The 18,429-nt window shown below is 39.3% G+C and overlaps 2 protein-coding genes across 8 annotated transcripts in view; one reads left to right on the forward strand and one right to left on the reverse strand.

The window, feature by feature from the left end:
- The window catches only part of Fam161b (FAM161 centrosomal protein B), a 33,457-nt gene that overhangs the window by 12,711 nt on the left and 2,317 nt on the right, over positions 1–18,429 (forward strand). For 3 of the 4 annotated variants that reach the window (XM_063240999.1, XM_063241002.1, XM_063241000.1), the window contains one exon: positions 86–2,215. The exons of the other annotated variant lie outside the window; for it this stretch is intronic. In XM_063240999.1, the coding sequence (XP_063097069.1) occupies positions 86–224 (139 nt within the window). In that variant the 3' untranslated portion in view covers positions 225–2,215. Of the gene's footprint in view, positions 1–85; positions 2,216–18,429 lie in introns of those variants that run through there. 4 annotated transcript variants of the gene reach the window in all.
- Znf410 (zinc finger protein 410) overlaps positions 2,611–18,429 on the reverse strand; it is a 35,963-nt gene continuing 20,144 nt past the window's right edge. For 2 of the 4 annotated variants that reach the window (XM_003472409.5, XM_013155297.3), the window contains exons 8-12: positions 15,219–15,308; positions 8,684–8,809; positions 7,277–7,417; positions 5,579–5,706; positions 2,611–3,386 (exon numbers count right to left, since the gene is read on the reverse strand). In XM_003472409.5, the coding sequence (XP_003472457.1) occupies positions 3,348–3,386; positions 5,579–5,706; positions 7,277–7,417; positions 8,684–8,809; positions 15,219–15,308 (524 nt within the window). In that variant the 3' untranslated portion in view covers positions 2,611–3,347. Of the gene's footprint in view, positions 3,387–5,578; positions 5,707–6,794; positions 6,996–7,276; positions 7,418–8,683; positions 8,810–14,566; positions 14,636–15,218; positions 15,309–18,429 lie in introns of those variants that run through there. The other 2 variants (XR_010044832.1, XM_063241005.1) reach the window with 2 other exon arrangements.

An 18,429-nucleotide genomic window follows, 5' to 3' on the forward strand; every position in this document is an offset into this window, starting at 1 on the left:
TAACAATGAAAATATTGAAATCATTCTTCAGCCTTACATAATGCTTTCCTTAAAATATTCTATTTCATTGTACCTTATTTTCCAGTACCAATGAAATTATAACACTCAACATCAGGGATCCACAGCAAGATTCAGAGGAACCCCTAAAACAGGTGACAAGCACTAAGAAAGCCTTGGAGATGTTGTCTTATGAATCACCAGACAATCTCAAACCACGCACTTAACCAGTACACTTAACATTACTGCTTCTGAACATCATGCATCTAACTAGGAGCTGAGTGAAAGCAAACAAAATTTGGATGTCATGGCCACATGGTGAAGTGACAGAAGCAATTTGAGGAAATCAAAATAGACAAGTATAGAGTAGTGGGATCACAGTTCACAGGTAAAGTACTTGCTTTTTCCCTGACACTTAAATAGAGGGTAGTATTTTCCTTTAGAATACTCCCTGCTTGTCCAGAGTAGCTCTCACTATGTAGCCCAGGATAGCTTTGAACTCTGTGATCCTCCTGCCTCAGCCTCCTGTGTGCTAGGATTACAGGTGTGTGCTATCACACCCAGCCACATTTATATGAACCTGCGTTTCCAATGGATGGCAGTCAGCAGCTGCATCTACCATATTCTATCATGTCTGAACAACCCTCACTAAGTCCAGACCTTCAGAAATTGCCAATGATGACATAAGTATGTTTGAAACAAGAGTGAGTTTAAATGGCAATCTTTTACTGTTTTTTTTTTTAAATTTGAACATTCAACCATATATTCTGATTACACCTCATATAGGCATGTACCACCAGCCCCGAATAAAGTTTTTCATTTCTATTGGCCAGGCACACCATTCCAAAAGATGTTTCTTCATGCTGGGTATGGTAGTGCACGCCTATAATCCCAGCATTTCGGAGGCAGAGGCAGAGGCACATCTGAATTTGAGGTTAGCCTGACCCTGTCTCAGAAACCAGTGGTGCTCCCTGTCTCGATACCACAAAAGGATAGTGGTGGTGATACACAAGCCCAGATGCCTACTGGGGTTAATCATGAAACAAATGAGTCGGGCTGGGGATTTAGCTCAGCACCTGCATAAGCACCTGCCTTGCAAGCAGGCAGTCGTGAGTTCAATCCCCGGTACCGATAAAAAGGAAGACAAAAAAAAAAAAAAAAAAAGAAAGAAAGAAACAAATGAGTCAAATTGATAGATGCAAGGTAGTAGGAGTAAGTAATGAGTATAAAACCTGCTGGAAAACAGGCCCAACACTGCCAGATCAACATTTTCACCTGAAACCAGGAATTTACACGTTTGCAACTAATTAAAAATAATTTAATGAAATGAATTTGGAAAAAAAATTCAGCCAGGCATGGTGGTGCATGCCTATAACCCAGAACTCAAGCAGCTGAGGAAAGCCAGGGATTTAGCTCAGTGGCATAAACTGGCCAAGCCTAACCTGTATAGTGAAATCCTGTCTCAAAAAGATAAAGATTATTCTAAAATATAGCTTTGGTATGGTGGTACATGCCAGTAATCTCAGCATTCTAGGTGGCTGAGGCATGAAGGCCTTGAGTATGAGATCAGCATGGGCAATACAGCAAGATCCTGTCTCAAAAAATAATAAGGGCTGGAGATATAGCAAAGGCTCTGGCTTCAATCCCTAGTAGTTTAAATTGTGTAGGTAAAATACAACATGTGTTTCTTAACCTGAGCAACTGATACTTTGGGACAGGTAATTTTTTGTTGGTGGTTAGAGAAAGAACCTGTGTATTGTAGGATGTTTTACAGCACTTTTGCTTCTATCTACTAAATGCCAGTAGTTCCCCTCTCCTGATGTGACAACCAAAAATGTCACCAGATATTGCCAAATGTTTCTAGGTAAAAAATCACTGTTGTAGGATCAAAGTAAGGCTACAGAATTTATTTTCTGAGGAGGGTCTTGCTGTGGAAGTTAGCCTTCAACTTGTGACAATCATCCCCTCAGCCTGTGTGCCAGGATTACAGGCATATGCCACATCAGGCACAGAACCTAGCATTTTAAGAATACATATTTGCTGTGAATTAATTCTGCATAGTTTAGGATGATTATGTATGTAATTAATAAATTAAGAACTGTAATTATTTAAAAGGAACTAATTTTTCCTGTTACCTGTTTAAATGTGCTACTTTATGCATGTGTGTGTGTTAGCATGGAAGAGATCATTTTAAATAAATTTAAAACTTTTCTGGAAACCATGATTTTCTACTAGTAGGTGGCCTTTGGGATATTTTTCCTGTTGTCCATAACTGACTATTTTCTATTAGTAACTGTGGGCAGACTGGTAACAAGAGTGCTTTAAATGCTCACATTTTAACTGTCTTTCTGGAAAAACTAAAAATTACCTATTATGACGGCATGTTCCTAGACACAGACTGCTCTGATATGACAGAGTGATACTCTGGTAACAACCATGTGTGTTTGCTAGGTAGAAATGAAGAATCTCATGTCACGTTTCTCAGGATTAGTCAGTTTTACCTACATGGAATCTTAAAGGGTGAATCACTGCCCCATCTTAAAGAGAAAGCAATTATTTTCTTGCTCTCCTTTTTAAGAAACTAAGCTGTATTCGAAGGAAGAGCCAACCAACTGACTGGGCTGTTTTGTTTATTTAAAGGGAAAGTGAAGCTCTGTATCATGTGATTTTTAACTTTAAAAAAAACAAAAAACAAAAAACAAAAAAAACCTTCTTAACATGCTACTGTATGTTCCATCAACAAAGAAAGCAAAGTGACTGAGCAGAGGTGTACAAGACAAGATAGAACCTCAGCACGGCCAAAGGGAGATTCAAGTAATTCTTTTTTGCAGCCCAGTGGCTGAGAGTCTCTTACTAAGGTTGCTGAAAGGAGAACGCCATGACAGAACTGACATTACTCCCTTCTTCAAAGCAACAAGGCCTCTTGAAAACTCAAGGAGAAGCTCTGTGGCTGACAGCAGGATGTTCACCATCCATGTGAAGAGAAAGCTGGGTCTGGGGTGAAAACTCTGAAGGAAAACCTTCCCTCAACAGTTGTCATGAAAAACTTCAGCAAACACAACCCTGTTTGCCACTGGGTGGAAAAGTCTGTCCCAGAATTCCGCAGTGAGAAGAGGCAGGTGGAGGTACCAGCCCAGGCCCTGCTTTGTTTCTTGTCTGGATCACGGGATGGCTGAAGAGAAGCTCTCACACACTCATGTTCTCTGCAGGGAAGTAAGTAAAGAGGCAAAAGAGGGGTTCCGTCCTTCACAGATTTATTTTGGTTCCGGTGGCTCTGGGGCCTCTGTCCTACGCCCACGGTGCACTCTCGGATTAGGCAGAGCTGCTCCTTCAAAGGTCAGCACCCACGCTCATGTCCGTCTTTCAGTTAAATCTCCTTGGTTTAGTAACTGTAGAAGATTGAAAACAAATGCAGAATAGGTTACAACTGAATTATAGAAAAAAATTCATGCTAAGTAAAGGATTAAGAGCAGGATGAGGATCAAAATATATAGTGAATGTTTGAATTTTTAAATTTTATTGTCGTAAAAGATGCCATGAATTCCCCTAAAAACACTCCCTCTTGCTATGAACACTTTCTTTTTTTTTTTGTCTTTTTACTATGAACACTTTCTGAAGCAGTCTGGAAGTCCTCTTTCATGAGTGTTACAAAGTGTGATAAAGAGTACGGTGAATACTACTGCCACGTGCCATCAAATGGAAAGGTAGACTCATAAAAACATGTGTCCTCAACAATCTTATTCATGGATAGGTATAGCACTGAGTGACCTGTGGTGGTTCTTCAAAATCCAGATGACCAATGGTAAACATTTTGAATGGATTCAGGACATCCACAATACAACTAAAGACACCCAATAATTACTTATTTTTAATTCTTTTGCGGGGGGGCAGTTTGAGACAAGGTGTTGCTCTGTTGTTCAGGCTGGCCTTGCACTCACATGATCCTCCTGCCTTAGCTCCTAAGTGCAGGGATTACAGGCATGTACCACCATGCCTGCCTAAAAATTCTTATCTATTAAGAGTTACATACTAAAAATTTATAGGTGATAGCTCTGCAATTTGCTTTAATATAACTCCACCCACAAACAAAACAGCAACAACTACAAGTAGAGGGAAAAGATAAAACCAGAACAGTATAAAGTTAATTACAGAACTTGGGTAATAGGTACATGAGTTCGTGTCCTATTATCTCACTATTTTCTGACAACTTCCCTCAAAACAGAAATCTCAAAACAGAAAAAGGGCAAAAATGAGGAGGCTTCATAGGTGAGAAAGATGATTCATTTCAAAACAGTAACTTTGAAAAGGTGACTTAGGACAGAACCAATGATACTAACAGCAAAATATTTAGTACAATTTAAAGGTAGCTTAGACAACAATGGGTCACAAGAATGAATACAAAGAAAGGTCCTGGCAGGGTGTTGGCATGCATGTCCAGAGACTTGTGATCCCGGGTATCCCCAGGGATATTTTAAAATAATTAAGACTATTCAATTTAGTCTCAATGCAGTCACTTGACTGATAACAGATTACCATAAAGATTACAATGGAAGGAAAGAAGAAAGGTTTTTTGGTTTAAAAAAAAAAAATCTATACCCCCCACTTCACAGTCAAAGGGTTCAAGCTTTTGGTGAAGGCTTGCACATACAAAATGAACTTGTGATGCATTCCTTTGACTCAAGACCATAGAAATACCCTAAAATTCTTGAGACTTGATTGGTTTTCATTCTGTTTGCTGGATGAGAGCCAAGACCATGGACTTAGAAGTTCTTAGAATCCCCTGAAAGGCCTCTTTTAATTTTGATGGCTTTCATTCAAAAAGCAAGTGTGGATCTATTCCTTTATGCCCAGCTGAACTAGCCTGTTACCTTTCAGAAACATGATCCTAGGAGAGTGGATAATTATTTTTAATGATTTTGTCACTAATCTTTTTTTGCTCAGGAACCATTTTATTCCAGGATATATTTATTTTCTTTCTTTTGTTTTCTGAAGTGGTTTTGCTATGTAGCCCTTGGTGGCCCTGAACTCACTGTGTATCTCAGCTGGCTCTGAACTTGCTATGCTGCCCAGACTGACCTCAACCTCATGATCCTATCTCAGCTTTTCAAATTCTGATGTAGGTATGCACTACCACTCAGCAATGTTGTTTTCTTTATAAAGTAAAAGCGGCACTTGCACATTAGAACAGTGGAAATAGACATTTTCGCTAAGGATGTATATGAAGTATGCTAAAGCTGAGAATCTTGCTGTGCTACGCTAATCTCCCAACTTGCAAGGCAAGACTGTAACACATGGTCCTTTGATGGTGGACTCATATATAGCTTAAAGGAAGATACTCTAGTCAAAATTTTCAAGAAACAGAAACGAGATATTTTCAGATCTCTAGATCAGTGATGCTATGGTTATACCACCCTGAACACACCCGATCTTGTCTAGATCAATGGTGGTGAACCTATGGCACCCATACTGCAGTAGGCTGTTTGTATCACTGAAGTTTTAAAAGGTTCACATCACTGCTGTAGATTCACAATCAAGTGCCACAGAAGTGGACACAGAAAGTAAGGTCAAGAGACAGTTTTACCTCCTGTGGATTTACCGCTGTTAAGACAGAAACCTCGTACGACTGCCTCCCTGACTGCATGGTCACCAAGTGATGTGTTACATCAGGCACTGAAGACAGGGGACGTGGGGATCCTTCAGTAAGCACCTCTGTGAAATAACAAAAAAATTAATCTTCCATGAAAAGTGAATAAACAGATATGCTACTACCACATTAAACCTCTCATTAAAACCTAAAAACTACTCCCTGAAAAACTTGAGTCCCACATTTCTGTATTCCTTTCAAGTGAGTTCAAGTGATAATCATTACCAGTGACTGGAAAGAGTTACACACAGAGAATGGAAAGAAAAAGCAAGCTATCTTGATATAAGAGTTCTCCATTTTTCAATATAGCAATTTAGAATAATGGCTTTAGTATTGTAATCTGGACTTAAAATGTATGAAACAGAGTTAAACCAGCTCAGACAGGCAGATCAGGGAACCAGATTTAGCCCCTGAAGCATCACCAGTAACACTAACAGCTCAATATGTGCACTTCAACAACTTAATCTAGGTTTTAAAAGTCCTACTCTATAACCCCTCCTTCCTTGGGACTTTCTTCTTCACACTGGGAAAGCAGTTCAGGCAATTTCCGTGTCTCTTGCTGTAGTTCTCCACCAGTACGGGTCATGAGACTGCAGCACACTAGACCTTGTAGGCTCCAAAGAGAAGTTATACAGTCACAAACTGGGCAGGCATGGTGGCCCACGTCTACAACTCCGCACTCAGGAGGCTGAGGCAAGAGGACTGCTGTGAGTTACAGAGTGAGTGTAAGGCCAGCCTGAACTACATAGACACCAGCCTCAAAAAAAAAAAAAACAAAAACAAAAACAAAAAAAACATAACCCACAAATATGGTCACTTACTGAGTAGGATATAAGTAACTAAAACACACAAGATCTCAAACTTTAAGTGTTCATCAGTGGGGACACCATGAAAATCTTCTGAGAATATTTTACAGGTAAACCATTTAGCCCTCAAATAAATTACAAGCTTCACATAAGGGCTTTGTAGCTTTTACTGCTCTTCAGTACTGTACTGTGTGTTAGTGTACTACCTCCTATTTACTCAATGTTGTTTTGCACACATATGTAAATTTTGATTTCTCAACTGGATTTTAAGGGTCTTATCTCCTACTTTGCCTTTCCCATAGTGCCAGGTACACAGTAGGCACTGAATAAATGCATGCTGACCTCACCTGGTAAGTTTTTCAGAGAAGAGGGCCTGGCCTGTGTAACTTGGGTGAAATTTCTATACCAGAGAGGAGCAACTCCTAGAGGGCCCTTTCTTTTCTCCAGAAGATATGGCTTTTGAAGGTATGGAGAAATTGCTTTATATCTCCTCTGTAAAACCTGGTTATGTTCTGTTTAAATGTTTTAAAAGTTAAGTTCTTCCATAACTGCAATAGGAAAGACAGAAATAGTTGGGCTAAGATGTTGGGATTACAAATAATTTTCTCTTTTAAAATTTTTTCTCGTTATTCTTGTTAAATCATCTTCAATTAATTTTTTAAAATAAATTTATATAACCGCCCCAGAGAGTAAAACACAAATGCTACTCAGTCATACCATAGCTACACATAAAAAATTCAATTTAAAGTCTCCGTTTTGGAGACACCCCATTCTTTAGTCCCTACTTGCAGCCAATTTTCCCCAAGTAAAGGAGAATTCAAAGTCTTACCATCATCAACTCCCAGGATGGAATTGGTATTTGGTAGGTTCAAGGACTCGCCACCAAGGCTGGGCTGGGAATCCATAGATACCAGGTTTTTACTGGGAACTGAAGCCTCTTCAAGCAAACTACTGCCCATGAGTGGCTCAGCTGCACAGAGAAGAGAGTGTGAGAGACAGACGCAATCCAGGCTGCTCTTGGCCCTTGTTTTCCTAACCAGCAAAACTAGCCTTCTCTTCCGCAACTAAAAATTAATTTATATCTCAGATGTCACCTATTTCACCTACTTTCAGGAAACAAGAATAAACCTAGAAGGAAAGGGTTGAACTTTAGGGATAATTATCTTTGTGATCAACATCTGAAAAATTAGCATGTCAATTGGGATGGACAATCTTTAGTAGTATTTCGTAGGAAATAACTGATTGAGGAAATACTAGGAAAAGGAGTAAGAATAACAAAAAAGGTTATCAAATTTAAGGTAGGGCAAAAGACAGTCACAACTAATAAACCCATAAATTTTGTCATACAGAAATTTTTTTGTTACCATGCTAGTCAAACGCTAGTTTATGTACCAACATTATCAAACTCACTAGGTGAACTTTTTGTTTGTTTTTGAGATGAAGTCTCAATGTTACCCAGGCTAGTCTCAAACTCCTGAATTCAACTAAGTATCCTAAGTCTATGGGAAGTAAAAGTGCATGCCACTAAGGGAAACTCATTTATTTTATTTATTTTTTAATCAGTACCAGGGATCGAACTCATGACTGCCTGTTTGCAAGGCAGGTGCTTATGCTGCTGAGCTAAATCCCCAGCTCCTAAAAACCAAAACCCACTTATTTATTTTTTGCAGTGCTGGAGATTATACCCAGCACCTTATGCATGCTAGACAAGTGCTCTACCAATGAGCTACACCCCATCCCCTACAGGAACTTTTAAAACAGCAGGTTCTGGGAACTGCAAATTATTTCATTTATCTGGTTATTCTGTTTTAAGCAGGCGGTGAGATGCTGGCATGCAAGAAGATACACATTTTAAAAGCCTGCATGCTGGGTGCGGTGGTGCACATCTGTACTCCCGGGACTTGGGAGGCTGAGGTTGGACAACTGCTACAACTTTGAGGCTGGCCTGCGCTGCATAAGGAGGGCCTGCTCCAAAAACCAAAACTTTTTTTTTTGTACCAAGGATTGAACTCACGACCTTATGCTTGCCAGTCAGGCGCTTAAGTCACTGAGCTAAATCCCCAGCCCCTAAAAACCAAAAATAAAAACTCATTTGTTTGGAAACTTGCAGCATATAAAACGAGACCAGGTCTCACCACCCAAAACTGAATCAGATCACCAGAGTCAGATGGGCCCTTGCTCATCTGACTTGTTCTTGAACTTAGAAAGATGCAGTGCTCCACTATGTCCTCCTCACCAGTTTGCTCCTGCTCTTGACTCCCAGTAGTTCCCAGCTGCAAGTGATGCTTTTTCATGTGCACATTCCTGCTTCCACTCTGAGAGAAGGTTTTCCCACAGACTTGGCACTGGTGAGGCTTCTCTCCTGAAACAGGGACCAGGAGATAAGGCAGCCAAAAAATGAAGTATATTTTTGGTGGCAAATCAATGGACCAAGATTAGATGCAGAAGGCCAAAGCAGGTGAACTACAGAGGCTGCTCTTTTTCCCATACTCTCCCTCCAAAGCCTCACAACTTTTAGTACATGGAGAAGGCAGGAAGAGTACACCAGGAAGGTGCACTACTCCCAGCCCAATCCATTCCAGACCCACTGTACTATGACCTCTACCACAGCTTCTGTAGTGTGGGATCCTTGCACCCACATAAAGAATTTACTTCCCTTTTCAAATATTTTCCCATGAAACTGTAATTAATACATGTACCCTTTCCCAAGGATTCCAATCCTGGGCTCCAATCCCCGTCTTATTTGTGGCACCAGTATCTTCAATATCCACACTTGTGTATTCTTCTAACATAATGATCTGAACTATCCTCTATGTCAATAGTGGCGAACTCATGGCATGCTTACCACAGCTGGCTGTTTGTTATCCCTGAAAGCTCTAAAAGGGTCAATTATTACTCTGTGTCCTTAAGTCCAAAACTCTGTGTCTCCACTCCATCTGACTAGACAACCATACTTAGATCAGGGATCAAAAACTCAAGCCCATTCTTTGAAATAAAATGGATTTGAAAGAAAAAAAAAATTCATGCCCAGAAGCTTTTAAATTGGTAAGATTCCATTTGTTGATTCTTGGTACTATTTCTTGTGCAACTGGGATTTTGTTCAGAAAGTCTTTGCCTACACATATGACTTTTAAGAGTTTTACCTATTTTATCTTCCAGCAGATTAAATGTTTATGTTAATAGTTAGATGTTTGGCTCATTTTGATTTTTGTTTAGAACATAGTGAAAGACAGGGATCTAGACTCAATCTTCTGCATGCAGCTCTCTTTATTAAACAGTGTGTTTTTTTACTTTGTTAAAGACCAAATATAGTAGTTAAGGGAAATAAATCAGAAGTACAAGCTTAAATATCACAAGGCTTCTCTTATATGAAAAACCTAAAATAGGGGCTGGAGATTTAGCTTAGTGGCATAAGCACCTGCCTTGCAAGCATGCAGTCCTGAGTTCGATCCCCAGTACCAATTTAAAAAAAAAGAAAAAAGAAAAACCTAAAATATACAGAAGAGCAAAATAATAGGAAGTAGGGAGATTGATCTATCTCAAATGGGAAGCAGATCAAGAAATAGAGGAGCTGGGTATAAACTGATGCAGGTACTGTTATCATTTTTTTTTTTTTTTTTTTTGAGATAGGGTCACATTGTAGTTCAGGTTGGCCCTGAACTCACTATGTAGCCCATTTTGGCCTCAAATTCATGGTGATCCTCCTGTCTCAGCCTCCCAAGCACTAGGATTACCAACATGTGCCACCATACCCAGCTAATGCAGCTACTCTGGAAAACTGCAGCTCCTCGAAAAGCTCAATAGATGGGCTGGGAATATAGCTCAGTGACATAAGCATCTGTGAGATGGCAAGATCCCCAGTCCCCTCCCCCCCCCCAAAAAAAAGAAAAAAATTCAATGGAGATTTATCATGTGACCAGAAATTCAACTCCTAGACATGCACATAAAAGAGATGAAAACTTGTACAGAAATGTTCATAGCAGCCTTATATATAACAGTCAACATTTGACACATCAAAACAATGAAGTATTATTGAGTCACATGTGAATGAAACCTGAAAACATGTACCAAGTGAAAAAAATCAAGACACAAAATGACATACTGTATACTCTTCTTAACTATGAAAAGTATTGTATAGACAAGCAAATCCACAGAGACAGAAAATAGGTTAAGTGCATGGTAGTGTATGCCTATAATCCCAGCACATGGGAGGTTGAGACAGGAGGATTGCTGAGTTCAAGGCCATCCTCGACTACAAAGTGAGTTCAAAGCCAGCTTCAACTGCATGGTGAGACCCTGTCTCAAAAAACAAAACAAAACAAGAAGTTAATGGCTGCCAGGGATAAGGGGAAGACAGAAACAGGAAATGGCTGCTGTAGGATGTGGGGATTCTTTTAGGAAGCATAAAATTACATGGAATTGGATAATGCAACAACTGCAAAACTATGAATATGTTAAAAACCACCAAATTGCAATTCTTTTTTGTTTTGTGTTAAGACAAGGTCTCACTATGTAGTTCAGGCTGGGCTTGAATTCACTATGTAGTTAAGGGTGGCTTTGAACTCATAGCAGTCTTCCTGCCTCAGCCTTCCAAGTACTTGAATCACAGTGTACACCATCATGCCTAGCCCACACATTTTTTAAAAGGGATGAATCTTATAGTATGTGAATTGTATCTAAAGTTTTTAAAGCACTATATGGAGAGCCAAGTGCTGTGGCATAAACCTGAAATCCCAGCTACTCAGGAGGATGACACAGGAGGGTTACAGATTCAAGCCCAGCTTGGTCAACAGTGTAAGATGCTGTCTCAAAGGGCTGGGGATTTAGTTCAGTGGCACAAGCACCTGTCTGGCAAGCATGAGGTCATGATTTTGATACCCAGTACCCCCCCACCAAAATAGATGCTGTTCAAAAAAATTTTTAAAAGAAGTAAAACAAAGGGCTGCAGGCTGATCCTTATCACTGCAGGAAACAAAAGTAGGGAGGAGGGCCTGGGAATATAATTCAGTTGTAGAGTATCCCTGGAAAAAAATTCTCAGTACTGGGAGTGGGGAATAAAAAACCTCTCAGGCTGTGTGTAATAAAAATAATCTGAACTTATTTATGCTTTTGAAAGGAAACACTGGAAAAATAAAGCTGGGCATGGTGGCATAGGACTGTAATCCCAGCACTATGGAAGGCTGAAGGGGGAGGAGAGAGTTCAAGTCCAGTTTAGGCAATTTAATAAATTAGTGAGATTTTTTGATTGTTGTTTATTTGTTTTAAGACAAGATCTCATTATATAGTTCAGGCTGGGCTTGAACTCACTTTGTGTTCCAGGCTGGCCTTGAATTCACATCAATCCTTCTGTCTTAGCCTCCCAAGTGAAAAATATTTTTGAAAAAAAGGGCCAGGGATTCAGATGTAGCTGTTCAATCCCTAATACTATACTGCCAAAACAATAACAACTACCCCCCCAAAAAAACCCAAAAGTGAATCTAAAAGGAATTAAAATATCTTTAAAAGAAAGAGGAAAAAACAGGGTAACGGGTTAGAACTGTAATGAATAATTCTTTGACTATACCTACCTTTTTTTATGCCTTTACATAAAATTAAAATTTAAAAATACTACTTGAAAAAGAAACAAATATATTAGGCAAGTGAAATAATAAAACAATTATTTAAAGGATATTTAGACAAAGTATTTTGACTATACATCCTTAAAGAATATATTGTAAGGAAAACACAACTGCAAGCTACAAAATGGGGGAAAAAATTTTTTTACCAGCTATTCCTCAAACAGGAGTCTCATATCTAGACTATATAAAGAACTTAAAAAAAAATCAGACACCCCATATAATAAAAGAGCTAATTAAAAAGTGAGCATTTGAAATGAATAAACAGGAGAAGAAATACAAATGGCCAATATAAACACGAAAAATGTTCAGGCTCCAACCATTAGTGAAATGCAAATCAAAAACAATACCATAGGGCTGGGGATTTAGCTCAGTGGCTAAGTGTCTGCCTGGCAAGTGCAAGGTCATAAGTTCGATTCCCTGGTACCATAAAAAAAAATAAAACAACAACTCCATAAAGAACAGTCATCATCAAGGATCCCAAAACAACAAATGATGGTGAGGTTGTGGGGGGAAAGGAATCATCCCACATGGTAAGAATGTATATTAATACAACCACTTTGGAAATCATTATGGAAGATCTTCAAAAAACTAAAAACAGAAATGCTAATTGTTTGTTTTTTGAGACAGGGTCTCACTATGTAGTTCAGTCTGGACTTGAACTCACTATGTAGGCAGGCCTTAAACTTGCAGCTATTCTCCTGCCTCAATCTTCCAAGTGCTGGGCTCACAGGTGTGCCCCACCACACCCGACTGACTAGAAATGCTATTTGACCCGTATATACTTCTGGGCATACTACAGTGATACCTGCATAGCTATGTTTATATTAGCACATTTCACAACAGCTACATAATGGAAGCAGCCTATACACCCATTACCAGATGGATAAAGACAATTCAGCCATAAAGAAGGATAACTGCTGCCTTCCACTCACCAAGCCACACTATCTCACAGGAGGCAGCAACACACTGTGCCCTCTCCCACACACCACTTTGTTGTTTGCCTGGGTAGTCTGCACCAGAACACCATGGGACTGAGTTGTGAAAAATGCTGCTAACCAGGCTAGGTGTGGTAAAACATGCCTGTGGCCCCAGCACTTGAGAGGCTGAGGCAGGAGGATTTCCACAGGTCCAGCTAGCCTGTGCTACATGTTGAGACCCTGTCTCAAAAAAGCAAAATGAAAAGACAGAGAAAGAGAGAACAAGCAAGCAAGGTGCCAACAGTTACATAAAAATCCTAAAAGCTTATGACCTTCTGAAGCTGTCTTACTAGCTATTCAAGGATGTATGCAGCCAGCAGATAAGGCATACCTGTTTTAGAGCTTCAATTTTTAGTCAATATAGGAAAAATAAGATAAATGACATAAAAGGAAACTAACAAACCCAGAATGTGAGCTATTATGTAGGACCCAACTGTTTTGCAGTAAGTATGAAAATAGAAGTGAAAGCAAAAGCTGGGTGTGGTGGCACACAGCGTAATCCCAGCCCTCTGGAGGCTGAGACAGGGGGATCCTTGTGAATTTGAGACCAGCCTGGGCTACAAAGTGAGCTTAAGACCAGCCTGAACTGCACAGTAAAACCCTGTCTCAAGACCAAACAAACAAACAAACAAACAAAAAGTGAGAGCAAAAAGGTCTAGATTTAAGATTTCAACTGCAACACTAGACCTTGCTGAATCTTTTTCTGTTTTTTTCTTAAACCAAGGTCTCACTGTGTAGGTCAGATTGTTCTTGAATAATCACTGCTACTATCCAGTCCTTTTATTTATGACAATTAATTCAGTCAATCAACAAGTTTCTACCAGTTATGGGGAATTTTTCCAATTCGAAAATGAGTATACTGGGTCCTTCTAATACTCACTATCGTCTCTTCCAACACGTCTCTAATCTTCTCATGAATCTGTGAGCCAGCCTGATAATGAGGCAGCCAACTTTTCCTCCGTATCTTCACTACCACACTTCATGAATCAGTAGTCTTCTGGTGCTTCTATTTCCCTATTACTTTATTGATTGTGGAGTCACAGAGATGCTGCTACTGGGTCTCTTTCCATATGGTGCTAGGAGCAGACTGTTCTTTTCTGGTGGTACTGAGTCTCATATATTGTAGACAAGTGCTCCACTGAACCTCATCCTCAGCCCTCCATACAATAAGAGAAAGACTCACTGGGTATATAACTCAGCAGCACAAGCACCTACCTGGCATGTATAAGGTCTTGAGTTTGATTTCCAGTACAAAAATAAATAAGTAAGTAATAAGTTTCTCTTCTCAGTTTAGCTTATCATCACTGCCAGATTAATCCTGCAGTAAAATGAGTTCTCATCTGGATGTACCTTTAGTAGGTTCTACAAATTCTTGAGATTGGAGGCCTTTCTTAAATTGTGTTTTAATCCTGCTTTCAATATAATTTATAAAGCCTCACAGGCAGCAGTCCCACCAAGATACAGCTGTAGGCTTCTGTTTGAGAGGATGGGAAGGGAAACTTTAGCTTTTTCTATTGAGCTTACAAAGTCTGGCTGATGTTGAATATTTTCAGATATTTTGAAAGACATCTTTAGCAGGGAAGACCAGGTCATCTGCACAAAATGAGCAATTTGAAACAATTACAAGGAATTAATTTAAGAATGCAAAAACAAAAAATGGGTCATTAAAACTTTTCTCTCTCTTGGACTATTGGTGACAATGTGGTTCTAACAGTCAAAGGCATAGTTTCTACCAAAATGATGATGAAATAAGATCACTAATTCCTTCTCAGGCAGCTTAATACTATGAGTGCTGTTATCACTAACAAATTCCTAACTACAAACTCTTCTGATTTGAAATATTCCCCCAGAGGAATGAAATATAAATTCCAAAAAAACAGGATCTGTTTGATGTAACTTACAAAGGATCCAGTATAGTCTGAAAAAGTTTGTTAATCTCATAAAAATTCTGGATTAGAAAGTACTTCTGTGACTCAGCAGAAAATACTATTAGATCTGCCCTCAACCCTCAGTTGTGAGATCCTCTAGACACAATTATTAAGGGCCCCGATTTCTGATTCAGTTGTGAATCAGAAGCTTTATGTATGTGTAGGGTAAACAGTTTCTTACCACCCTCCCTTCTACTCTTTTGTTGGTCTCCTTTCCTGAAATTTACAAATAGTACAAGTTCTCATACCTGAGTGAACCACCAGATGTTTTCGCAGACTAGAATACTCAGCAAAGGAACGGCCACATCCTTGGGCTTCACAAAGAAAAGGTTTCTCTCCTAGAGGTAGAAAATTAGATAAACTCAGTTTTCTGATGAACTGACTTTTCCCATCAACTTTATTCTGTTGTTTGTTTTTTGGGTACCAGGGATCGAACTCATGACCTCGTGCTTGCCAGGCAGGCGCTTATGCTCCTGAGCTAAATCCCCAGCCCTTTATTCTACTTTTAATGACTTCTTTCTGATTTCTTTAGTTCACGAGATATATTTCTTTGTTGTTGTTGTTGTTTTGAGACACGGTCTCATTATGTAGTTCAGGCTGGACTTAAATTCACTAAGGAGCCCAGACTGGCCTCAAACTTGGGGCAATACTCCTGCCTCAGCCCCCCGAGTGCTGGGCTTATAAGGATGTACCACTATACCTGGCATTGCAATATGATTCAACAGGTTACCTAGAAAGTTCTGTTTCTAAGTGATCTGGTATACAATCTGCTACATAGCCCTGCCTGTTTCCTTAGAAGGACTGAACTTCTGACCTCATACTTCCTTCTCCATCTTGCCTGAAGGGCTGACCTCTCCAATGATCCTGTCTCTTCTGGATGATAGTAAGATTAATAATGTGGGCTGCAGAGAGTTCAGTGGTAAGAGCACTTGCCTAGCATGCATGGGGTTTTAGGTTATATCCCCAGCATCATTAAAACAGACAAAAAAGATTAACCAAGTCTGAAGATTTTTAAAGGTCTGAAAAAGGTATATAGTCCCATTTTACAAAATAATGGGGAGACAGATATTTAGTCACAGGAGTATGCAGTAAAGTCTATAAAGAGATTGTGAAGGTAGCTACATCTAACCAGTCGTCCTGCAGATCTTTTCTTTCCTCCCTCCCTCTTTCTATTTTTTTTTTTTTTTTTTTCCCCTTCTTAGTACGAATCCAGGCTCTTCACACTAGGCTACATCTTCAGCCCTTTTTTTATTTTATATATTTTAGACAGGGTCTCACTAAGTTACTAAGTTGTCCAGTTTGGGCTTGAATCTGTGATCCACCTGCCTCAGCTCCCAAGAATGGTGGGATTACAGATATGTGCCACCACCCAGAGTTTGGATTACTTTTTTCTCTGTGTTTTTCTCATTTTCTGTAATATCATTTTGTTATTTAAAAAAATGAAAGCTGGACATGTGGTTTAGTGTCAGTGTACTTGCCTAACATGCAGAAGGCCCTGGGTTTGATCTCCAAAACTACAAGAAAATAAGTAAGTAGATAAATAAAATTTTTAAATGCTGCATGATGAAAACTAAGTAAGGTCTGCAGATTATTTGATAGTAATATTAATTTCTTGAGTTCAATATTGTTACTAAGCCTACCTAAGATGTCACATTTTGAGGAAGCCAGGTGACAGTCACAAAGAACTCTGTGTGTACTATTTTTGCAATTTCTTGCAAGTCTGCAATTACTTCAAAATAAAAAGTTACCTAAGTGGGTGATGCACACCTGTAATTTCACCTACTTGGAACTTCTGGCAGAAGGATCACGGAGTTAAAGCCAGGGAAATTTAGTGAGATACTGACTCAAACCAAAAAAGAGCTGAAAGTGTAGCTCAATGTAGCATATACAAGGCTTTACCTTCAACCTCCAGGACTGCAAAATAAATAAATAAATTTAAGAGCAAGGGTCTGGGGGTATAGCTTAATCATAGAGCTTATACATAGCATGTCTGAAGCCCTGGGTTCAACCCCAGCACCATTTGAAAAAACAAAGGTAGAAAAAAAAAATCAAAGTTGCAGACTCTCTTCTAAGGATCAGACTAGTAGGAGGAAAATATATTTATAAATAACTACAACACAAGTTCCTACATAAGCATTAAGAAGGAGAGTAACTTCAACTGTAGTAATTTTTTGAGAGTAGCTGAGCTTTAGCTGGTCTTAAAAGATGAGAAGGATGGAAAAGAATATAAGCCACTAGGAATAATGTGAGCAGAGGCTTGAAACTGAGAGTGCCTGAGGTAATTCAAAATGTGGCAAGTGAGGTAGCAACACAGAAGCCAGGTATAGCAGGAACAGCAGCACTGTTGTATAAACTATACTGTTCTTTTATACTGTACCACACAGATAAATGCTAGGCTTCGCACTGGTCTGTAGCTTTTTTTGTTTTATTTGGTGGCAGAGATCAAACCCAGGGCCCACACATGCTAAGCATGAGTTCTACCACTGAGCTATCCTAAATCTCTTGTAACTTTTTCTAATGCCTATTTGGATACACCAATCCCTAGAAGACTTGGCACTCAAGAGTTTCTGAGTCAATAAACATAATATTAATACATGACAGAATAAATGTTAGGACAAGAACACATTTTAATACTAAGGTCAGTGTTTAATAAGATGGAACTGAAGAATTTAAGAAATATGAGGATTTAGAAAAAGACCCCACCTCAGGATCTAGTAGTATGACATCTCTACATTAGGATGGCCTACAAGGCAGGACTTCCTGGTTTGGAAACTGAGAGGATTATGATTTTTTCAAGAAAAGAGACACAGAGTAGGAATAGGACATTCAAAATGTAATGCAGCATAAGAGTTCAAATGGGCTTCAGAATCAACCCACAGTTCAAACCCTGGTACCACCACTTATTAGCATGAGGAAGATATTTAACCTCTCTAACAATAAATTTTTGATCTATGAAATAGATAATATAATCTCAAAAGACAATTTTGAGTGTTAAATGAGATACATAAAAAATTTATAAATATTCATCACAGTTCCTGACACATAGTAACCACGAAAATTGGCAGCTTTAAGTAGTCTCAGTAGAGCACATTAGTAACCCCAGCACTCAGGAAGCTGAGGCAGGAGGTTCAAGGCCACCTTAGCTACACACTGAGTTCACGGCCAGCCTGCACTACATAGCAAGACTCTGTCTCAAAAAAACAAACAGCAAGTGGGCTAGGGGGTTTAGCTCAGTGGCGTAAGTGCCTGCTTGGCAAACACGAAGTCGTGACTTCAATTCCCGGTACAAAAAAAAAAAAAAAAAAAGAATCTGAGGGTAAAGAAGAAAAATGAAAATAAGGGCTATAGATGGGTTCAACCTTTTGTCCTGCAAAAGACACAAACATACATACATATAGCCATCCAGGTAGACATGGTGGCACTCACCATGCACTCCCGGAGAATGAGGAAGAAAGATAC

The sequence above is a fragment of the Cavia porcellus genome, unplaced genomic scaffold, assembly GCF_034190915.1.
Source record: "Cavia porcellus strain 051 isolate PalLab524CR breed Dunkin Hartley unplaced genomic scaffold, mCavPor4.1 scaffold_31, whole genome shotgun sequence".
Taxonomy (NCBI): domain Eukaryota; kingdom Metazoa; phylum Chordata; class Mammalia; order Rodentia; family Caviidae; genus Cavia; species Cavia porcellus.